This window comes from Sciurus vulgaris, assembly GCF_902686455.1.
Source record: "Sciurus vulgaris genome assembly, chromosome: 5".
NCBI lineage: Eukaryota > Metazoa > Chordata > Mammalia > Rodentia > Sciuridae > Sciurus > Sciurus vulgaris.
The window spans coordinates 111,723,071-111,746,002 of record NC_136465.1 but is presented as its reverse complement, the minus strand read 5'-3'; the positions used below and the strand labels follow the sequence as shown (position 1 = coordinate 111,746,002).

Here is a 22,932-nt window from a genome sequence, read left to right as displayed (position 1 = left end):
AATGATTGTTTTCAAAAGTCCCACCGGTGGAATGATCTGTGCATCTTCTCTGGTGGGAAGTCCTGGGCACCCTCTCTGGTCATAACCATTTATTGACCTGTGGTGAGCCTTCCCTTCCTCCTTAGCAGCATCCTTTATCATTCCCCCACAGAACTGCCCAAGATGGAGTCCAAGGATCTGCAGCAGCTCTTCAAAGATGTCCTGGGTTCTGAACGAGAGCAGCATCTAGGCTGTGGAACCCCTGGCCTTGAAGGCAGCCGTACACCTCTGCAGAGGCCCTTTCTCCAAGGTGATACAGAGTAGGGAGTGGCCAAGGGATAGCCAAGTTTACCCCCAGAGTAGGTCAATCACTTCCTTTCCTCTGATCCTGTCCCTCTTGTAGGTGGACTCCCTTTGGTCAATCTCCCTTCCAGCAGCCCAATGGAATCCTATCCGGGCCTCTGCCAGTCCCCATTCTTAGATTCTAGGTTGGTATCTATGCTTAATCTCTGTGGGCAGTTCCCATTATCCTTTCCCTCTAACTAGGTCCATACCTTGCCTTGAACTCCTGGGTCACTATAGCAACACTTCCCCTGCTCCTCTTACTTCCTTGTTAATGTCCCTTCTCTGTTGGGGCAGGGCAGTGGCCTGGGGCGGGACTTGGCATCCCTGCCCCCTGTGACTCTCTGCCCCTGCGCCCCAGGGAGCGCGGGGGCTTCTTTAGCCCAGAACCCGGTGAGCCAGACAGCCCTTGGACAGGCTCAGGGGGCACCACCCCCTCCACCCCCACCACTCCCACCACAGAGGGTGAGGGCGACGGGCTCTCCTATAACCAGCGGAGTCTGCAGCGCTGGGAGAAGGATGAGGAGTTGGGCCAGCTCTCTACCATCTCACCTGTGCTCTATGCCAACATTAACTTTCCTAATCTCAAGCAAGATTACCCAGGTACCTGTGGGTTGAGGGCAAGGGAAACAACTTGGCAGCCTGGCAGGTGGAGGGGTCACCTGCTAAGTGTCTGACACAATCCCTTTGCTCTCCAGATTGGTCTAGCCGTTGCAAACAAATCATGAAGCTTTGGAGAAAGGTTCCAGCTGCTGACAAAGCTCCCTACCTGGTGAGACAGAAAGGAGCATGGGTCAGCCTTGGAATTGAGGTGGAGGGAGGTATCTCTGGGACATTTGCTTTAGGTCTTTCCATTTCCTATCCCTAAAGAAGCTGGGCCAGGAGGGACCAGCTTATGGGTAGGAAGTGTGAGTAACATCATGAGGGATAAGGATTAGGTTTGAGACTGAGTGCTAGGCCCTATGTTGTGTCCTATGTCCCTCAGCAAAAGGCCAAAGATAACCGAGCGGCTCACCGCATCAACAAGGTGCAGAAGGTGAGTTGGGGCTGGGCTGGGCCAAGTTATTGAAGTCCCATAGTAGATGGCCCATTTAGGGTCATGGGGCCTGCTTACAGCAGCCTGACTGCTCTGTGCCTGGTCTCTCCCTGTAGCAGGCTGAGAGCCAGATCAACAAGCAGACCAAGGTGGGCGACATAGCCCGTAAGACTGATCGACCGGCCCTTCATCTCCGCATTCCCCCTCAGCCAGGGGCACTGGGCAGTCCGCCCCCTGCTGCGGCCCCCACCATTTTCATTGGCAGTCCCACTACCCCCGCTGGCTTGTCTACCTCTGCGGACGGGTTCCTGAAGCCACCAGCGGGCACGGTGCCCGGCCCCGACTCGCCCGGTGAGCTCTTCCTCAAGCTCCCGCCCCAGGTGCCTGCCCAAGTGCCTTCGCAGGACCCCTTTGGACTGGCCCCTGCCTACACCCTGGAGCCCCGCTTCCCTGTGGCACCACCCACCTATCCCCCCTATCCAAGTCCAACTGGGGCCCCTGCGCAGCCCCCGATGTTGGGTGCCTCATCTCGTCCTGGGACTGGCCAGCCAGGAGAATTCCACACTACACCACCTGGCACCCCCCGACATCAGCCCTCCACGCCTGACCCCTTCCTCAAGCCCCGCTGCCCCTCACTGGACAACCTGGCTGTGCCTGAGAGCCCAGGGGTAGTGGGAGGCAAGGCTTCTGAGCCCTTGCTTTCGCCCCCACCCTTTGGGGAGTCCCGGAAGACCCTAGAGGTGAAGAAAGAAGAACTTGGGGCATCCTCTCCCAGCTATGGGCCTCCAAATCTGGGCTTTGTTGACTCACCCTCCTCAGGCCCCCACCTGGGTGGCCTGGAGTTGAAGGCACCTGATGTCTTCAAAGCCCCCCTGACGCCTCGGGCATCTCAGGTAGAGCCCCAGAGCCCGGGTCTGGGCCTACGGCCTCAGGAGCCACCCACTTCTCAGGCTTTGGCCCCTTCTCCTCCCAGCCACCCAGACATCTTTCGCCCTGCTCCCTACCCTGATCCCTATGCCCAGCCCCCATTGACTCCTCGACCCCAGCCCCCACCTCCTGAGAGCTGCTGTGCCCTGCCCCCTCGCTCACTGCCCTCTGACCCTTTCTCCCGAGTGCCTGCCAGTCCTCAGTCCCAGTCTAGCTCCCAGTCCCCATTAACTCCTCGTCCTTTGTCTGCTGAGGCTTTCTGCCCATCCCCTGTTACCCCTCGCTTCCAATCCCCTGACCCTTATTCTCGTCCACCCTCACGCCCTCAATCCCGTGACCCATTTGCCCCATTGCATAAGCCACCCCGACCCCAGCCCCCTGAAGTTGCCTTTAAGGCTGGGCCTCTAGCTCACACTCCTCTGGGGGCTGGGGGCTTCCCAGCAGCCCTGCCCTCAGGGCCAGCAGGTGAACTCCATGCCAAGGTCCCAAGTGGACAGCCCCCCAATTTCGCCCGTTCCCCTGGAACGGGTGCATTTGTGGGCACCCCCTCTCCTATGCGTTTCACTTTCCCTCAGGCAGTAGGGGAGCCTTCCCTAAAGCCCCCTGTCCCTCAGCCTGGTCTCCCTCCACCCCATGGGATCAACAGCCATTTTGGGCCCGGCCCCACCTTGGGCAAGCCACAAAGCACAAACTACGCAGTAGCCACCGGGAACTTCCATCCATCAGGCAGCCCTCTAGGGCCCAACAGTGGGTCCACAGGGGAGGGCTATGGGCTGTCCCCACTACGCCCTGCATCAGTTCTGCCACCACCTGCGCCCGACGGATCCCTCTCCTACCTGTCCCATGGAGCCTCACAACGGGCAGGCATCACCTCTCCAGTTGAAAAGCGAGAAGACCCAGGGTCTGCAATGAGTAGCTCTTTGGTGGCACCTGAACTCCCAGGTACCCAGGACCCAGGCATGTCCAACCTCAGCCAGACAGAACTGGAGAAGCAGCGGCAGGTGAGTGGACATCCTAGAGCTGAGCTCTGTCCCCAGCTCCTGCCTATCTCTATTCTCTCTGTCAGCCCCACGATTGGAATAGAATGGGTTCATTCTTTTTCTGTTTTCTGTATAGCGCCAGCGACTACGGGAGCTGCTGATTAGACAGCAGATTCAGCGCAATACCCTGAGGCAGGAGAAGGAAACAGCTGCTGCAGCTGCAGGTGCAGCAGGACCCCCAGGCAGCTGGGGTGCTGAGCCCAGCAGCCCTGCCTTTGAGCAACTGAGTCGAGGCCAGACCCCTTTTACTGCGACCCAGGTAAATAAAGTGCATGGGGTGGTTGGGTCAGGGAAGTGAAGGTGCCTCCAATTTCATCTACTTCTCTCTTCTAGGACAAGAGCAGCCTTGTGGGGTTACCTCCGAGCAAGCTAGGTGGTCCCATCCTGGGGCCTGGGGCCTTCCCTAGTGATGAACGACTGTCCCGGCCACCTCCACCAGCCACACCTTCTTCTATGGACATGAACAGCCGGTGAGGCTCTAAGAGGTTTCCTGGGAGTAAACCAAAGGGACAGATTTTACTGCCATTATATGTTCTCTGATTTTTCATCAGTTCTCCAGTATCTTTACTCTTTTTCATCATTCCATCCCCTTCACTACTTTAATTTTATCCTTCCTTACTGTGCTAATAAGTCCTGTTCTAGCTCTCCGTCCTGATTGCCTCTCACTGACTGTTGCATATTCTTCCAGGCAACTGGTGGGAGGCTCCCAGGCCTTCTATCAGCGAGCGCCCTATCCTGCGTCCCTGCCCTTACAGCAGCAACAGCAGCAGCAACTGTGGCAGCAGCAGCAGCAGCAGCAGCAGCAGCAGGCAACAACAGCAGCCTCCATGAGACTTGCCATGTCTACTCGCTTTCCATCAACTCCTGGACCTGAACTTGGTCGCCAAGCACTAGGTTCTCCCTTGGCGGGAATTCCCACCCGCCTACCAGGTCCTGCTGAGCCAGTACCTGGTCCAGCTGGTCCTGCCCAGTTCATTGAGTTGCGGCACAATGTACAGAAAGGACTAGGACCTGGAGGGGCTCCATTTCCTGGTCAGGGCCCCCCTCAGAGGCCCCGTTTTTACCCTGTAAATGAGGACCCCCATCGACTGGCACCTGAAGGACTTCGAGGCCTGGCGATATCAGGTCTTCCCCCACAGAAACCTTCTGCTCTGCCAGTCCCTGAATTGAACAATAGCCTTCATCCAGTGACCCACACCAAGGGTCCTGCTCTGCCAGCTGGTTTGGAGCTAGTCAGCCGGCCCGCCTCAAGCACTGAGCTTGTCCGTCCCCCTCCTCTGGCCCTAGAAACTGGGAAGTTACCCTGTGAGGATTCTGAGCTAGATGACGATTTTGATGCCCATAAGGCCTTAGAGGATGATGAAGAGCTTGCTCACTTGGGTCTGGGTGTGGATGTGGCCAAGGGTGATGATGAGCTGGGCACCCTGGAAAACCTGGAGACCAATGATCCCCACCTGGATGACTTGCTCAATGGAGATGAGTTTGACCTACTGGCATATACTGACCCTGAGCTGGATACAGGGGACAAGAAGGACATCTTTAATGAGCATCTAAGGCTAGTGGAGTCAGCAAATGAGAAGGCTGAGCGGGAGGCCCTGCTACGGGGGGTTGAGCCAGGGTCCCTTGGCCCTGAGGAGCGCCCTACCCCTGCCACTGATGCATCTGAACCCCGTATGGCATCTGTACTTCCTGAGGTGAAGCCCAAGGTGGAGGAGGGTGGGCGCCATCCTTCGCCTTGCCAGTTCACCATTACTGCCCCCAAAGGAGAGTCAGCATCTGCAACTTCCCTTGGCCTAGGACTGAAGCCAGGACAGAGTGTCATGGGTAGCCGGGACACCCGGATGGGCACAGGACCATTTTCCAGCAGTGGGCATGCAGTCGAGAAGGTCCCCTTTGGGGCCACAGGAGGACCATCAGCTCATCTGCTAACCACTAGCCCCCTGAGTGGCCCAGGAGGATCCTCCCTGCTGGAAAAGTTTGAGCTAGAGAGTGGGGCCCTGACCTTGCCTGGCGGACATGCAACATCAGGGGATGAACTGGACAAGATGGAGAGCTCGCTGGTAGCCAGTGAGTTGCCCCTGCTCATTGAGGACCTTTTGGAGCATGAGAAGAAGGAGCTGCAGAAGAAACAGCAGCTTTCTGCACAGCTACAGCCTGCCCAACAACAGCAGCAGCAGCAGCAGCAACAACAACAACAACAACAACAACAACAACATCCCCTCCTGTCCACACCAGGCCCTGCCCAGGCCATGCCTTTGCCACATGAGGGGTCTTCTAATTTGGCTGGGTCCCAACAGCAGCTTGCCCTGGGTCTTGCAGGTGCCCGACAGCCAGGCTTGAGCCAACCACTGATACCCACCCAGACACCAGCTCATGCCCTCCAGCAGCGCCTGGCCCCATCCATGACCATGGGGTCCAACCAAGGGCATATGCTAAGTGGGCAGCATGGAGGGCAAACAGGCTTGGTGCCCCAGCAGAGCCCTCAGCCAGTGCTAGCACAGAAGCCCATGGGCACCATGCCACCTTCCATGTGCATGAAGCCTCAGCAGCTGGTGATGCAGCAGCAGCTGGCTAACAGCTTTTTCCCAGATACAGGTAACCTTAGCTGCTGGCATGGTTGAGTTATTCAGGGGTGATCATTGTTATCACCAAATGGGCACTGAGGCTAGCAACCTAAGATAAGCCTTAGTTAAGGAAGATTGGATACAGAACTTCGGCAAAATACCATACTTGTGTAGGCAGAAGCACTATAGCTTTTAAGGGAGGGAAGAGTTCTGACTTCTAGCAGGCATTCAGATGTAAAATGAATGAATGGAATAAATGCATGAATGAAGTCTAATTAGCAAAGACTTTATGGTACTGTTGTGAGGCTGAAAGTTTAGAACTTGTAGAGAAGTGGTATAAGAAAAAGCAATCCAGGTAAAAAGAGTAAAGCTGTAGTGACAGGAAAACCTATCTGGGATGTTTGGAGAACAGTGAGATGAGTGAGCAGGCACTACCATAATTTTGGAGAGAGGTAAGAGGAGGAGCCATATTGAAAGAAACCTCAACTTATAACAACATTTATTGAGTAATAATTATTTACCAAATAGTATGTTGAGAGCTTTACACTCATTGTCTTATTTCTTCATCACAACAGACTCACTAAATAGGTACTGTTATTGTCTCATTACAGAAGAGGAAACAGGCAAGGAAGTTAAGTAACTTGTCTGTGATTATACAGCAGCTAGCAGAGTTGGATATGAATAAATACCAGTACTCCTTTTAACTGCCTCAGAGTTCCAGGACAATGAGTTTGGTTAGTTCTTTAGAAAGTTGGGGATCAGTTAAGTTTTCTGAACAATGGAAATTTGTAAAGAACAGGGTTTTAGAAAGATTTGAGGTTTTTTTCTTTTGGGGGTAATACTAGGCAAGTACTCTATCACTGAGCTATATTCCCAGCCCTTTTTATTTCATTTTATGACAGGATGTTGCTTAGTTGCCTAGGCCGGTCTTGAACTTTTGATCTTCCTGTCTCAGCCTCCTAAGTAGCTGAGAAAATTTGGGTTGGAAAATTTGAGTTATAGGTGGTTATTTATTTCACCTTTTTAAACCCAGCATTCCTAGATTGGCAGGAAAGTTGGTTTTAGATGATGCTTTTTTGTGTCCCAAACTGCTCTTAACTTCTAGGACTTTGCCACAGTGCCCACATGTTGGGTTCTTGAGTTGTTCTTGCCCTAAGAATACTACTTTTGAAGATAACTTTCCAGGTCATAACGTGTACTCGTGTTCTTGCCACATCTCCATGATATAGGCAGAATAGGGATTGTGGTCTCTCAAACAGAGGTAAACTGAGGTTTAGACAGGTGAAGTGACATTGATCTATTGACTCAACAAATATTTACCAAGTTCCTTTTGCTAGTACTGTGTAGGTAAAAGCTGGACCACATGTTCTCTGAATAACAGAGCTGTTTCTTATCTCAGTCGTCTTTGCCCAACTGCCATGTTCTTCATGGCTTGGTGTAGGTCATGGTGTTAAAACAAATAGCAGTCATACAATGTATGAAGCATTGACTCCAAAGCCTAGTTCATTTGGTTATTCCTTCTCTAGACCTGGACAAATTTGCTGCAGAAGACATCATTGATCCCATTGCAAAGGCCAAGATGGTAGCTTTGAAAGGCATCAAGAAAGTGATGGCTCAGGGCAGCATTGGGGTGGCACCTGGTATGAACAGGTAAGACTTGGGGCTGACCCTTTTCTTTCCCAGTTACACCCTTCCCTTTCTTGGCCCCATTTTCCTATTTGTCTTACTTCTTTGCCTTTCATCAACACTTAATCCTCTGTACTTTGATGGACTCTAGGCAGCAAGTGTCACTGCTAGCCCAGAGGCTCTCTGGGGGACCTGGCAGTGATCTGCAGAACCATGTGGCACCTGGGAGTGGCCAGGTAAGTTGTCAGAAACTGGAGGTTGGGGTAGCAATTTGTGTGCTATGCACATTGAGCCACCTTTCTTAGGGCCTTGTGTGGAACAGTGACCTTTTAGCAGTCTTTCTCATCACAGGAGCGGAATGCCAGTGACCCCTCCCAGCCTCGTCCCAACCCACCCACTTTTGCCCAGGGAGTAATCAGTGAGTATGAGACAGAAGAGGAGAGTATAAGGAAGTGGTTAGGGACTAGGAGAGAGGGATTGTGGTCCTGACTTGCCACTTCTTCTCTTAGATGAGGCTGATCAGCGGCAGTATGAGGAGTGGCTCTTCCATACCCAGCAGCTCCTACAGATGCAATTGAAGTTGCTTGAGGAGCAGATTGGTGTGCACCGCAAGTCCCGGAAGGCTCTGTGTGCCAAACAGCGCACTGCCAAAAAGGCTGGCCGTGAATTCCCAGAAGCTGATGCTGAGAAGCTCAAACTGGTTACAGAGCAGCAGAGCAAGATCCAGAAACAGCTGGATCAGGTGGGGAAAACAAACTTAAGTTTGTCATCCCAAAGCCAGGAATAAGGGATGGCATGGGTGGGCAGGTTCCAGGCTGACCTTTCCTACCTTTCTTTTTAGGTTCGTAAACAGCAGAAGGAGCATACTAATCTCATGGCAGAATATAGAAACAAACAACAGCAGCAGCAGCAGCAGCAACAGCAACAGCAGCAGCAGCAGCAGCAACAGCAACAGCACTCAGCTGTGCTAGCTCTCAGCCCTTCTCAGAGTCCTCGGCTACTCACCAAGCTCCCTGGCCAGCTGCTCCCTGGCCATGGGTTGCAGCCACCACAAGGGCCCCCGGGTGGGCAAGCTGGAGGTCTTCGCCTGCCTCCTGGGGGTATGGCACTACCTGGACAGCCTAGTGGCCCATTCCTCAACACAGCCCTGGCTCAGCAGCAACAACAGCCGCATTCTGGTGGGGCTGGATCCTTGGCTGGCCCCTCAGGGGGCTTCTTCCCTGGCAACCTTGCTCTCCGAAGTCTAGGACCGGACTCGAGGCTTTTACAGGAAAGGCAGCTGCAACTGCAGCAGCAACGCATGCAACTGGCCCAGAAACTACAGCAGCAGCAGCAGCAACAGCAACAACAACAGCAACAACACCTTTTAGGTCAGGTGTCAATTCAGCAGCAACAGCAGCAGGGTCCTGGGGTACAGGCAAACCAGACTCTGGGTCCCAAGCCCCAGGGTCTTCTGCCTCCTAGCAACCACCAGGGCCTCCTGGTGCAGCAGTTGTCTCCACAACCACCCCAGGGGTCCCAGGGCATGCTAGGTCCTTCCCAGGTGGCAGTGTTGCAGCAGCAGCACCCTGCATCTTTAGGTCCTCAGGGCCCTCATAGACAGGTGCTTATGACCCAGTCCCGGGTGCTGAGTTCCCCCCAGCTGGCACAGCAGGGTCATGGCCTTATGGGACACCGGCTGGTCACAGCCCAACAGCAACAGCAGCAGCAGCAGCAACAGCAACAACAACAACAACAGCAACAGCACCAACAGCAGGGATCCATGGCAGGGCTTTCCCATCTTCAGCAGGGCCTGATATCACATGCTGGTCAGCCCAAACTGAGTACTCAGCCCCTGGGCTCCTTACAGCAGCAACAGCTTCAGCAGCAACAGCTTCAACAACAGCAACAGCAGCTTCAACAGCAGCAGCAGCTTCAGCAACAACAGCAACAACAGCAGCAGCTTCAACAACAGCAGCAGCAACAGCTTCAACAGCAGCAGCAGCAACAGCTTCAACAGCAGCAACAGCTACAACAACAGCAGTTGCAGCAGCTGCAACAGCAGCAGCAGCAGCAGCAGCAGCAACAGCAACAGCAGCAGCAACAGCAGCAGCAGCAACAGCAGCAGCAGCAGCAGCAGATGGGCCTTTTGAACCAGAATCGAACTTTATTATCTCCTCAGCAACAACAGCAGCAGCAGGTGACACTTGGCCCTGGCATGCCAGCCAAACCTCTTCAACATTTTTCGAGCACCGGAGCCCTGGGCCCAACACTCCTCCTGACGGGCAAGGAGCAGAACATTGTAGAGACAACTCTTCCTCCTTCAGAGGTCACTGAAGGTCCCTCAATACATCAGGGAGGGCCATTAGGAATAGGGACTACACCTGAGTCATTGACTGCTGAACCAGGGGAGATAAAGCCCTCCCTCTCTGGGGACTCACAACTCCTGCTGGTCCAACCCCAGGCCCAGGCTCAGCCCAACTCTCTGCAGCTGCAGCCACCTCTGAGGCTCCCAGGACAACCTCAGCAGCAAGTTAACTTGCTGCCCACAGCAGGTGCAGGAAGTCATGGACAACTAGGCAGTGGACCATCCTCTGAGGCCTCATCTGTGCCCCACCTGCTGGGCCAAACTTCTGTTTCCTTAGGGGAGCAGCCCGTGCCCATGACTCAGAACCTTCTGGGGCCCCAACAGCCCCTTGGGTTAGAGAGACCCATGCAGAATAATATAGGGCCACAGCCCTCCAAAGCAGGACCCGGACCCCAGTCTGGGCAGGGTCTGCCTGGGGTTGGAGTCATGCCTACAGTGGGTCAACTTCGAGCACAGCTCCAAGGAGTTCTGGCCAAAAACCCCCAGCTGCGGCACTTGAGTCCTCAGCAGCAGCAGCAGCTACAGGCCCTCCTCATGCAGCGGCAGCTGCAGCAGAGTCAGGCGGTACGCCAGACTCCACCCTACCAGGAGCCTGGGACCCAACCTTCTCCCCTCCAGGGCCTCTTGGGCTGCCAACCTCAACCTGGGGGCTTCCCTGGATCCCAGACAGGCCCCCTCCAGGAGCTAGGGGCAGGACCTCGACCTCAGGGCCCACCCCGGCTCCCTACCCCACAAGGAGCCTTATCCACAGGACCAGTACTTGGCCCTGTCCATCCCACACCTCCACCATCCAGTCCCCAAGAGCCAAAGAGATCTTCACAATTACCTTCCCCCAGTGCCCAGCTCACCCCTACCCATTCAGGGACCTCAAAGCCCCAGGGGCCAACCTCAGAGCTGCCTCCTGAGAGGGTTTCACCTGCTACCGCCCAGCTTGCGGATGCCTTCTTTGGCAAGGGACCTTGGGATCCCCCAGACAACCTAGCAGAAACCCAGAAGCCAGAGCAGAGCAACCTGGTACCTGGGCATCTGGAACAGGTGAATGGACAGGTGGTACCTGAGCCACCCCAACTCAGCATCAAGCAGGAACCTCGGGAAGAGCCATGTGCCCTGGGAGCCCAGGCAGTGAAGAGGGAGACCAATGGGGAGCCAGTAGGGACACCAGGTACCAGCAACCACCTCCTGCTGGCAGGCTCCCGCTCAGAGGCAGGGCATCTGCTCTTGCAGAAGCTTCTACGAGCAAAGAATGTGCAACTTGGTGCTGGGCGGGGACCTGAGGGGCTGCGAGCTGAGATCAACGGGCACATTGACAGCAAACTGGCAGGGCTGGAACAGAAACTACAGGGTGCTCCCAGCAACAAGGAGGTGAGTGTATTCCAGCTAGAGTTGAGCAGACATTGGGGCCTGGAATGGAGGTGGGAGGTGCAAGAGTGAGACCATTTGGGTCAGATAGAAAAGATAAGGACAGCAGTCTTCACAGAACTTATCTGGCTTAGGATGCAGCAGCAAGGAAACCTTTGACACCAAAACCCAAGCGGGTACAGAAAGCAAGCGACAGGTTGGTGAGCTCCCGAAAGAAGTTGCGGAAGGAGGACGGGGTCAGGGCCAATGAGGCCTTGCTGAAACAGCTGAAACAGGTGACACCCCCTTCTCCCAGGAACCAGTCCCTTGGTCCCACTCCAGAACGCTGTCCCCCAGCGTGCAATGACAGGTACAAATTCTTTAGTTCTCCAACTTTTTTATCTTGCCCCTTGTAGGAGCTGTCCCTGCTGCCCCTGACTGAACCCACCATCACTGCCAATTTTAGCCTCTTTGCTCCCTTTGGTAGTGGCTGCCCAGTCAGTGGGCAGAGCCAGCTGAGAGGGGCCTTTGGAAGTGGGGCACTGTCCAGCAGCCCTGACTACTATTCCCAGCTGCTTACCAAGGTCAGAAAAGTGGCATTGCCTTTTGGGAATAATGAAGTTCTTGGGGAGGTGGGGGTGGGGATGAAATACTTAGGGAAATACTTACTGATGTAGTATGGGGCCAGGAGATTACAGCAGTCTCCCTATGCCATCTTGCACACAACACCACCCCACCCCCCAGAATAACCTGAGTAACCCGCCGACACCACCCTCGTCGCTGCCCCCCACCCCACCCCCATCGGTGCAGCAGAAGATGGTAAACGGTGTCACTCCCTCTGAAGAGCTGGGGGAGCACCCCAAAGACACAGCCTCTGCCCGGGACACTGAAGGAGCACTGAGGGGTAAGTGAAGAGTTGACTTCTCTTACCTGCCGGGATTCAGTGGCTGGGGTTTAAGCAGTTATTATTGTGCTCTGCCACACAATTTAAGAAAACAAGTAGGTTACACACTGCCCTATGAGCTTACGTGATAGGAGGCCTGGGTGGGAAGGGCCTCTTCAGGATAGATTTGTTAGGGACAAGAATGGGCTTCTGGAGTATGGAGCAAAGGCAACGGGAGGTTGTTGACAGGGAGAGTTTGAATGAATCTTTGTATAGAAGAAACAGTGCAGTTTTTCCTGGGTGTGGAGCTGTAGTCCAAACTAGAATTGAACACTGGTACCTGTATTTATTGTGTTACTTCAGCCAAATTTCCTTGTGGGAGCCCCCATTTCCTTCCTATAAATGGAATATTATAATATTAATCTAACAAGAGACCCTGTCTCAAAATAAGTTTTTTAAAAGGACTAGGGTTGCAGGGTGCAGTGGCACATTCCCATAATTCCAGCAACTGGGGAGGCTGAAGCAGGAGGATCACACGTTCAAGGCCAGCCTTAGCAATTTATCGAGGCTCTAAGCTATTTAGTGAGACCCTGTCTCAAAATAAAAAATAAAAAGGGCTGGGGACATGGCTCAATGGTAAAGTGCCTCTGGGTTCAATCCCCAGGAACAAAATAAAGGACAGGGGGTATACCTCAGGAGTGGAGTACTTATTGCCTAACATGTGCAAATCCCTGAGTTCAATCTCCAGTATTGGGGGGGGGGGGGGGGGGAAGAAAGAAGAAAAAGATGAAATAAAGAGTGTACCTGGGGCTGGGTAGCTCTGGCAGAGTGCTTGCCTCACATCTGTGAGGGCACTGGGTTCAATTCTCAGTACTACATTATAAGTAAATAAAAATAAAGATCCATCAACAACTTAAAAAAAAAAAAAAAAAAAGAGTGTACCTAAAGTTCAGGGTCTAGCATATAGGAAAGGCTCAATATATATAGCTCATCTGCCCCAAACTGACAGGTGAGTTCATGGTTAATCATAACTAAGCTAAGATCTCATGCTACTTAAGTATGAAGTATCAGGGAGAAAACACCATCTATTCTGGACACTCTCACTCTTGACTTTTCTTCTCCCTACCCACAGATGTTTCAGAGGTGAAAAATGTAGACCTGCTGGCCGCCTTGCCCACCCCGCCCCACAATCAGACCGAGGATGTCAGGTGAGATTGGAACTGAGAATTGAATGGGGTATAGCTTGCCTCAGTTTTCTTTGGCCAGTAGCAGATATCTAGATTTGTGAGGGAGAGTCTACAGGGCTGTACCAGTAGTTGTCTGTGTTTGACGTACAGGATGGAGAGTGACGAGGACAGTGATTCTCCTGACAGCATTGTGCCGGCTTCATCCCCCGAGAGCATCCTGGGGGAGGAGGCCCCTCGTTTCCCTCAGCTGGGCTCAGGCCGGTGGGAGCAGGATGATCGGGCCCTCTCTCCTGTCATCCCAATCATTCCTCGGTCTAGCATCCCAGGTATGTACTACTCTGAAGATGAGTCAGGCCTGGCTTGGCATGCTTGGAAGAAGCTGGCAGGAGTGGGTGGCTGAGGAAGATAACTGAGTCTACACAAGTTCCTTTCTCATTCAGTCTTCCCAGATACCAAACCTTATGGAACCCTTGACCTGGAGGTTCCTGGAAAGCTGCCTGCCACAACTTGGGAAAAGAGCAAAGGAAGTGAGGTGTCAGTCATGCTGACAGTCTCTGCTGCTGCAGCCAAGGTGTGTCCTGGGGGTGCCCTGAGGCCAAAAGGACCTTGCTGAGAGGGCAGTCCCTTTGCTTGTCTGGATAAATATATCTGATCACTAAAAAATCTGTTTTATATATCTGCCATGTGTGAAAGGATGGGCAAGAGGTTGTGGGATGAGGGTAAATGAAGCATAGTCCCTGCCTTCCAGAGCTTATCATCTAGTGGTAAAGACCAACAAGCCAACAGAGTGTGTTTTGTGTGATAAATGCTAAAGTGACACAAGTCTTCATTTCCTTACTCAAATTTGGTGGAACTTTGTTTGCTGTATTTTGAATGTTAGCAGGGTTTATATGGGCAAAAAAAAAAAAAAAAAAAAAAAAAAAATTGGAAAACGCAGTTAAAACAACAGTACCCAGTTTCTTTACTAGAAGACCTCTCAGGTTCTTTAATTTGCACACATGGGATGAATCTCCAGGTTGTGGGTACATATGGGCATCACTTCCTAAACTCAGTTAATGTTCCCTTCTTGCAGAACCGCTGTAAGTGCCTGCGACAGTTTGGGAAAGGGTGCTGTAAAGGAGGTTTTTGAGAAGAGCTGGAGTGGAACAGACAGCACTGACTTGTCCCCACCCACCCAGGACTCATGCTTTAGGATGCTCTGCTAATATGTCTCTCCCATCCCTTTTTCTGTGGCAGAATCTTAATGGTGTGATGGTGGCAGTGGCAGAGCTGCTAAGCATGAAGATTCCCAACTCCTATGAGGTGCTGTTTCCAGAGAGTCCTGCCCGAGCAGGCATTGAGCCTAAGAAGGTGGAAGCTGAGGGCCCTGGTAAGTGGGGCAGGAAAGTGCCTTGGGACTAGAGGAAAAGGGTTTTGGTAGAGGCTCTGACTTATTCCTTCCTACAGGTGGGAAAGAAAAGGGTTTGGGCATCAAGAGTCCAGATGCTGGCCCTGATTGGCTGAAGCAGTTTGACGCAGTGTTGCCTGGCTACACCCTTAAGAGCCAGCTAGACATCTTGAGCCTTTTGAAACAGGTGGGTCAAGAGAGAAAAAGGGGTGACCATAGGAAAAAGGTGCTGCCCAGGGCAAAGAAGGCAGAGGGCTTTAGAGAAGAAATAGAGGGCCAGTTAGCCGAGTAGCTGGCACTGATTATCCAGGGCATTCTCTTATAGGAGAACCCCGCTCCAGAGCTGGCCACCCAGCACAGCTATACCTACAATGTCTCCAATCTGGATGTGCGACAGCTTTCTGCTCCACCTCCTGAAGAACCCTCCCCACCCCCATCCCCCTTGGCACCCTCCCCTGCCAGTCCCCCTGCTGAGCCCCTGGTTGAACTTGCAACTGAACCCTCAGCTGACCCACCAGTGCCCTCACCCTTGCCACTGGCCTCATCCCCTGAATCAGTCCGGCCTAAGCCCCGAGCCCGGCCCCCTGAAGAAGGTGAAGATTCCCGTTCTCCTCGCCTCAAGAAGTGGAAAGGGGTGCGCTGGAAGCGGCTGCGGCTGCTGCTAACCATCCAGAAGGGCAGTGGACGACAGGATGATGAACGGGAAGTGGCAGAGTTTATGGAACAACTTGGCACAGCCTTGCGGCCTGACAAGGTGCCCCGTGACATGCGGCGCTGCTGCTTCTGTCATGAGGAGGGGGATGGGGCCACTGATGGTCCTGCTCGGCTGCTAAACCTGGACCTGGACCTGTGGGTACATCTCAACTGTGCTCTGTGGTCCACAGAAGTGTATGAGACCCAGGGTGGGGCACTGATGAATGTGGAAGTTGCCCTGCACCGAGGACTACTAACCAAGTGCTCCCTGTGCCAGCGAACTGGTGCCACCAGCAGCTGCAATCGCATGCGTTGCCCCAATGTCTACCATTTTGCCTGTGCCATCCGCGCCAAGTGCATGTTCTTCAAGGACAAGACCATGCTGTGTCCTATGCACAAGATCAAGGGGCCCTGTGAGCAGGAGCTCAGCTCATTTGCTGTCTTCCGGCGGGTGTACATTGAGCGCGATGAGGTGAAGCAGATCGCCAGCATCATCCAGCGGGGAGAGCGGCTGCACATGTTCCGTGTTGGGGGCCTTGTGTTCCATGCCATTGGACAGCTGCTCCCTCACCAGATGGCTGACTTCCACAGTGCCACTGCCCTCTATCCTGTGGGCTATGAGGCCACGCGCATCTACTGGAGCCTTCGCACTAACAATCGCCGCTGCTGCTACCGGTGCTCCATTGGAGAGAACAATGGGCGGCCTGAGTTTGTAATCAAAGTCATGGAGCAGGGCTTGGAAGACCTGGTCTTCACTGATGCCTCTCCCCAGGGTGAGCATTCAGTTTTTGAAATGGTAATATTGAATTGGGTAAGTTTCTCACAGAGGTCACTTTACAATATCAATAAGAGGATCTTCATCCTCTATGTGAGTGATCCTCCCCCACCTCTCTTAAAAGTATTTCATACTCTTTCAGTTATTTTCAGTTCCTTCGTAATTGAAAATATTTTTCTAATCTCACATATTCTAGCTTTTCCTATCCTCAGTGGAACTAAAGGATTTAGTTCTGAGACCCCATCATCTGGTTCACCCAACCTGATCTAAGTTCCTTGTGTTTTTCTCTATATAAAATTATTTTGATCTTAGTTTTTGTGTTAATGATGAAAATAACAAGAGCAGGTACTACCCTTTATTGAGCATGTATGGTGTGCCACATACTAAGTGATTTATGTAGATTATTTTGCTTGTGCATCCCTATGAGGTAAATAGATTTGTAGGCTAGGGATGAAGTTCTGGTGGTAGATCATTTGCCTAGCATGTATGAGGTTTTGGGTTCAATCCTCAGCACCACAAAAGAGAAAGGAAGAAAAGGAGGGAGGGAGGGACTGGGGGGAAGGAAAAGGAAGAGAAAGAAGGAAGGAAAGAAAGAGTCTCACAGAGAAACTTACATATTTGTTTAAGGTCTCATGGCCAGTGCACTAGAACCTGAACTGTTTGTTTCTGTACTCCAAACTGTAATTCCTATCTGGAGTTGATTCCTGACTTTTTTTGGTAGTGCTGGGAATCAAACTCAGGGCCTCATGCATGCAAGGCAAGTACTGTACCACTAAACTATATCCCCAGTCTCTCCTGGTTTCTTAAGAGAGAATGTTACTAGAAGGCCAGGAGGGGGTCCTAAAGACTCACACACCTTTGTAACAGGAAGGTGTGAAGGCCATAGAAAACAACTACAACTCAGGAATGGGGTTAAGGACTGGAGGTCAGTGAGCAGAGGTTTCCTCTAAGGGCTGCTTTTCTTTCTCTACTTCTAGCTGTGTGGAATCGCATCATTGAGCCAGTGGCTGCCATGAGAAAAGAGGCTGATATGCTGCGACTCTTCCCTGAGTACCTGAAAGGCGAGGAACTCTTTGGGCTGACGGTGCATGCCGTGCTTCGCATAGCTGAATCAGTAAGCAAGGGGCTGGGAGCTGGGGGCTATGGCACTGAGAACATTGACCCTGCTGCAAAGGATCTCAGGTTAAGGCGAGCACTACCTGTGCCCACAGCTGCCTGGGGTGGAAAGCTGTCAAAACTATTTATTCCGCTATGGGCGCCACCCCCTGATGGAGCTGCCACTCATGATCAACCCCACTGGCTGTGCCCGATCGGAGCCTAAAATCCTCACACACTACAAACGGTGAGCTTATGGGACTGGGGCCATGGGCTATGGGTGTGTTGGTAGAGAGTTTCTGGCCACATTATGAGGGTTTGGGATGAAAATCAGAGCTCCCTTGGAGAAACTGGGGGATTCGTTCTTAGACCTTCTGATTAAAGGAAGCTATTATTAGGGTATCCCTCTCCTCCCCACCAATCTGTTCAGGTATTATGGGTTGACCTGAGGTGGAACAGTCATCTTGGGCACCCTGGGAATGACTGCTGGGGAGGTTCTGGGTAGACAATGGTGAAATGTTATGAAATATATAAGGGACCTGGTCACTTCTTCCTTTTCCTCTTTTGCTTCCAGGGGGGCCTATGATTCTCCCAAATCTCAGACACCCCATGAGCACTAGGGTCACCTTCCCTTTCCAAGGCTGAGTTGGTATCAAAAATAATTAGAAATATAATAGAAAAATAATAAAACCTTACATTTGTATAGCACTTTATACTTTTTTTTTCAAAGCGTTTTCACATCCATTATCTCATTTGATCCTCACAACAACCTTATGAGGTAGGTAGGGCAGGTGGTATGACCCCCATTTTACAGCTGAGAAAACTGACGCCCAGAAAGACTACGTGACTAGATAAAGGTCACACAGCTGGGACCAGACCCTTATTTCTTGACTTGTGGGTCCCTGTTCTTTCTGTGTACCACAGTAGCCTGACCTTGGTCCTTGGGTAGAGGGAGGCAGAATCTATGGTAGCAGGAATTTCTTAAAGACCTTTGGCAGCTCGTAGGCTGTCGTAGAGCGTCAGAGACTCTACCCCTAGTCAGCCCTAGTCCTTGATGCTCTACAACAGTGGTTTTCAAACTATGAGTGTATGTGTTCCAGAATGCCATGGAACATGTAAACTGAGGGGCAGAACTTGGCCCTCCCCATGCATAATTCCGCTTTCCCCAAATTGGATTCAACCAGAAGAGCTGCATCCTCACCTACTTCGTAGATTGGAGTTAGTTAACATTTTGTTAAAGAAAAATAAAGAAAAAAATTCCACCAAAAAAACAAAAACCAAAAAACCCAAATGTTTGAAAACCACTGCTCTGGGATGGGCAAGAATTGACTGGTGTCCTAGGGTGGTGAAAAGGCATCCTGCCAGGCAGCAGTCATTCCCCTGCACTGAGCCATCTGTAGAGAGCCAGATGCTATGTCAGAGAATGGGACAGTCTGAAGAAAGGCAAGGGTATTACCTTTAGGCTGCGAATTTACAGCCAATTTTAAAAATCCAGCCCACATCCAGCCCATGTGGTAGACATGGCCCCAGCATGTACAGGAGGTGGAACTCAAAAGACATTTGAGCAAACCATCAGCTTAAATTCTAGGCCTGGACTGCTTGGGGAAGATCTCCTAGAGGAGTCTGGGCCTTGCATATGGTTTGGCAAGAGGATGTTAGCAAGAGAAGAGATGGTAGAGCAGGCTCAGTGTAGGGGAATTGGTGCCCCTCTCCTCCATCCCCATCCCCTGTCTTGGGCTGTGCCATCCAGGGTGTAAGAAGGGTCCCCTTAGCTAGTTGCTGCCTCTCCATAACTGAGACCCAGGTGCCTCCACTCCATTCCCAGGCAGCACTTCCAGTGCTTGCCAGGACCACATGCCCTAACTGGTGTGTTGCACACCCCAGGGAGGAGGTGGGTAGTGTGTACTTGGTCTGTAGGAGAGCTGTCTTGTCATGGACTGTATCACCTCCCAGGCCCCATACCCTGAACAGCACCAGCATGTCTAAGGCATATCAGAGCACCTTCACAGGCGAAACCAACACCCCGTACAGCAAGCAGTTTGTGCACTCGAAGTCATCTCAGTACCGGCGCCTGCGCACCGAGTGGAAGAACAATGTGTATCTGGCTCGCTCCCGTATCCAGGGCCTGGGGCTCTATGCAGCCAAGGACCTAGAAAAGCACACCATGGTCATTGAGTACATTGGCACCATCATTCGCAATGAGGTGGCCAACCGGCGGGAGAAAATATATGAAGAACAGGTATGGACTGACTGAGGGACCTTTGTGGTACATGGTCCACACTCAGCCAAGGAACCAGGGAGGTTTAAGTATGGGAGGTTCAGGTATAGAGGGCAGGTGGAAAGCTGATGGGAAAAAGGGGAAGGGCAGGAGAAATGAGGAACATAGTAGATAAGTCTGCAACCTGAATCTGCTATCTAATAATCTTGTCCCTTCTGCAACCTGTGTCTTTCTAGAATCGAGGCATCTACATGTTCCGAATAAACAATGAACATGTTATTGATGCTACATTGACTGGAGGCCCTGCCAGGTGAGAGATGAAGGAGGGATTTAGGGGTCTTTGGAGGGGACCCTCTGAGCATAGGTCAACAATGAACCAAAATTATCTCTACTCAAGTAGTTGCCTGGCATCACTGACTCTGTCCCACTGCCCAGGTACATTAACCATTCCTGTGCCCCTAACTGTGTGGCAGAAGTCGTGACATTTGACAAGGAGGACAAAATCATTATCATCTCTAGCCGGCGAATCCCCAAAGGAGAGGAGGTGAGAGGAAGCATCCTAAGTGAGTGACAAAGCAGCTCCTCCCTCTCTTCCCCTTCTCTGCTATTCCTTAGGAGCTGGGTTTCAAGGCCGTGACCCACAAATCAGATCTCAGCCAGCACCCCCTTCCTCTGGGAGTAAATTTTGATTTTGCCTTCTTCTCTTTCCAGCTGACCTATGACTATCAGTTTGATTTTGAGGACGATCAGCACAAGATCCCCTGTCACTGTGGAGCCTGGAATTGTCGGAAATGGATGAACTAAGAAGCTTTGAGGCTACCAGGCAGGGGAGTCCCCCCACCCACAACCTCTTCCCTGAAAGGGATGAGGGGGAAGAGAGGTAGCAGCCAGAGCCAGGACCCAGGGCAGGGGCTGCCGACTGACCGGAGCCCCTGGAGCAGGAGGCTGGGGCAGAGGGCCCTTAGGCTAAGCCCATTCTGGGCACCAGGGACAACCCTCTTCCCCGCCACTGACCCTCAGGCTGGCATCTCTGCCCCCAGCTCCAGGAGGGGCCAGACAGAAGCAGCCATTGGGCATCTCAGGTTTGAGGGGGATATGGGCCGGGAACTACCCAGAAGCATCTGGGAGGCAGCAGGGAGTGGGGAGGAAGATGTGTGGCCGGGCCTCACAGCCCTGCTGCTCCCACTGACCTCTCCGGCCCAACTCAAGGCTGCAAAGAGACTTGATTAAGCTTGACAATCCCAAAGGCCGGGTCCCACACCTGGCCCTGCCTGCCGGGTCCTGCCCCCACCCTCGCCCCCATCTCCTTCCCTCTCTATCTGTCTCTGTCTCCCTCTTCTCCTCTGTGTATCTGTCTCTCTATGGGTTGTGTTTCCTTGTTTTCCACTCTGACAAATGCAACATGAACGGGAAAGAGGCGCCCAGCTACCCAGGAGGGCAAGCTGGGCAAGCCGGGCAAGGAGACCCCGCACCCACACCTACCTCATTTAAGTGTTGGATTTTTTGCTGTTTTGAAATGTGAGACCCTCTCCAAGCCCCCTACTGCCCCAACCCTCTCCCCCACCTCACTGCCCTCTTCTGAGTGGGTGGAAAGGGGGTAGGAGGAGGAAGAAAAACAACAACAAAAAATCCATCTTTGTTTTTAATTATGGGCATGGGATGGTGGTTGAGGCAAATGGTGATGAAGATTGGGGATGACTGGCCCTAGTTGCTCTAGGACTTCCTTCTCCATCTGGACATGGGGCAGGAGGGGTGTGCTAAACCTAGGACCAGGATGTCTCCCTCCTGTTTTCCCAACCTCATCATGAGCCCATTTGCCCTCCAGCCCCTGGATGGGTGGGTGGGGGGCAGGGTGAGGGCTATCCCTGAGTGGCATGCCCATACCCAGTGAGGCAGGGTGTGGCCCGGAGCTCCCACTTTCCCTCAGTCACCAAACTGCTGCTGGTCTGGTGGGAAGGGGTGGTGATGTGGGGGTGGGGAGCTTAGTGTCAGCGCGGGGAGGGTGGGGGGTATTTATCTATTTATACTTGGGATTGTACATAGTCTTGTGGGGCATGGGGGAGCCGGCTGGAGGTGAGAACCCTCCCCTCTCCCCCCACCCCCGGGGAGAGCAAATGTAAAACTACTAATTTTTGTGCTTTATATATTCTATATAAATATATCTATTTTCTTTTTACAAAACCAGTTTATAAATGGTAGGGGGGTGTGGGGCGGACACATGGTGCTCCCCTTGTGGGGGGGCCCCCTCCATTACCCAACCTACCGCCCTTTTCCTCACCCCCCCTCCCCACCCCCTGGCTGTGACTGCTGTAAGGTGAGGGTAGAGAGAGAGGCTGGGCCGCCCCCCTCCCGGTTGTATAGTTGGACTATGTTGGACTATGTTATAACGCACAAAAGTGAGCTGGCCCCAGGGGGAGCCAGAGGGTGATGGGTTCCCTGCCTCCCTTTCCTTCCCCTTTCTGCCCAAGCTTGTGCTGCAGTTGAACCTCTTCCTGGGGGTAGGGGTAGGTAGGGGGTGGGTGAAGCCCCAGATCCTTCTCTCTTGGGGAGCCATGGGAATGAAGATGAAACTTATATGCAGTTCTCTCCTAGGGGCTGTGGGCAAAGGGCATTTTGTAATTAATATTTTCAAGAATCAGATGTCTGGAGTGTAGGGGTGGGCTTGGTGGTGGCAGATGGGCGGGCCTGCTGGAGGGGGAGCACGGTTGCTGTTGTGATTTTAGGTTTGTTTTGTTTTGTTTTGAATTTGGGGGGTTGTGGATTGATGGGGGTAGGGAGATTTCTTTTTCTTTTTTCCTTTTTTTTTTTTTTTTTTTTTTTTTTTTTTTAAAGCTGCTTCCTCAACTGTTTCAAGCTGCAAATGTTTAAGAGAATAACACCCCCCACTGCCACAGGAATCACTGTAATTACATCAGACAGTGGGGAGACTGGGCTGCTGCCCCCAGAGTCACAGCCCTTAGTCGCTCTTTTTCTGAGAGCAAAAAGGTCTAGGCTATAGGGAGGGGGAGATTGGCTTCAGTCATACTCTGGTCGGGGCTTGGGCCTTAAGATTGGGCAAAGGGGATGGGGCAGACTTTGTAAGCATATGCTAGGTATCCGATAGTCCTGTAGAATTTAGTGAAGAAACCTTATACAGTTTTTAATTTTTATATAAACTATAACTCAGACCCAAGCTGCAAGGTTGGAATTTTGGTTGTTGGTTTTTTTAAGTACCCTGCCTGTATAATTGCATCAGAATTCCCTCCCCACCCCACTCCCCCCGTTTGTATTTTGGGTTGGTTTACACTTGCACATACTCAATTTTCAGTTTTTCCCTTTACCGCCTTCTACCCTCACCTCCAGGACCCTCCCCCTTTTTAAAAAAAAATAAATCGCTGACAAGTGTGAATCCCGTGAAGACTTTATTTTGTGTTGTGTGTATCCTGTACAGCAAGGTTGGTCCTTCGTAACAACGGATGAAATGGTTCCCTTTTTTAAAGAGCCCTCTCTCCCTTC

The 22,932-nt window shown here is 52.3% G+C and overlaps 1 protein-coding gene across 8 annotated transcripts in view; it reads left to right on the top strand.

The window, feature by feature from the left end:
- Positions 1 to 22,825, top strand: part of KMT2D (lysine methyltransferase 2D) — a 41,163-nt gene extending 18,338 nt beyond the window's left edge. For 4 of the 8 annotated variants that reach the window (XM_079139488.1, XM_079139487.1, XM_079139489.1 and 1 more), the window contains exons 27-56: positions 152 to 289; positions 383 to 467; positions 683 to 924; positions 1,020 to 1,093; positions 1,307 to 1,357; positions 1,474 to 3,285; positions 3,401 to 3,583; positions 3,658 to 3,794; positions 4,013 to 5,919; positions 7,415 to 7,538; positions 7,666 to 7,750; positions 7,866 to 7,932; positions 8,024 to 8,256; positions 8,356 to 11,223; positions 11,355 to 11,495; positions 11,616 to 11,783; positions 11,944 to 12,103; positions 13,215 to 13,290; positions 13,420 to 13,595; positions 13,710 to 13,840; positions 14,506 to 14,638; positions 14,716 to 14,843; positions 14,982 to 16,122; positions 17,102 to 17,238; positions 17,336 to 17,466; positions 17,950 to 17,997; positions 19,173 to 19,458; positions 19,674 to 19,747; positions 19,873 to 19,981; positions 20,149 to 22,825. In XM_079139488.1, the coding sequence (XP_078995614.1) occupies positions 152 to 289; positions 383 to 467; positions 683 to 924; positions 1,020 to 1,093; positions 1,307 to 1,357; positions 1,474 to 3,285; positions 3,401 to 3,583; positions 3,658 to 3,794; positions 4,013 to 5,919; positions 7,415 to 7,538; positions 7,666 to 7,750; positions 7,866 to 7,932; positions 8,024 to 8,256; positions 8,356 to 11,223; positions 11,355 to 11,495; positions 11,616 to 11,783; positions 11,944 to 12,103; positions 13,215 to 13,290; positions 13,420 to 13,595; positions 13,710 to 13,840; positions 14,506 to 14,638; positions 14,716 to 14,843; positions 14,982 to 16,122; positions 17,102 to 17,238; positions 17,336 to 17,466; positions 17,950 to 17,997; positions 19,173 to 19,458; positions 19,674 to 19,747; positions 19,873 to 19,981; positions 20,149 to 20,241 (11,138 nt within the window). In that variant the 3' untranslated portion in view covers positions 20,242 to 22,825. The remainder of the gene's footprint in view (positions 1 to 151; positions 290 to 382; positions 468 to 682; positions 925 to 1,019; positions 1,094 to 1,306; positions 1,358 to 1,473; positions 3,286 to 3,400; positions 3,584 to 3,657; positions 3,795 to 4,012; positions 5,920 to 7,414; positions 7,539 to 7,665; positions 7,751 to 7,865; positions 7,933 to 8,023; positions 8,257 to 8,355; positions 11,224 to 11,354; positions 11,496 to 11,615; positions 11,784 to 11,943; positions 12,104 to 13,214; positions 13,291 to 13,419; positions 13,596 to 13,709; positions 13,841 to 14,505; positions 14,639 to 14,715; positions 14,844 to 14,981; positions 16,123 to 17,101; positions 17,239 to 17,335; positions 17,467 to 17,949; positions 17,998 to 19,172; positions 19,459 to 19,673; positions 19,748 to 19,872; positions 19,982 to 20,148) is intronic. The other 4 variants (XM_079139493.1, XM_079139492.1, XM_079139490.1 and 1 more) reach the window with 4 other exon arrangements.
- Positions 22,826 to 22,932: the final 107 nt, after the last annotated feature.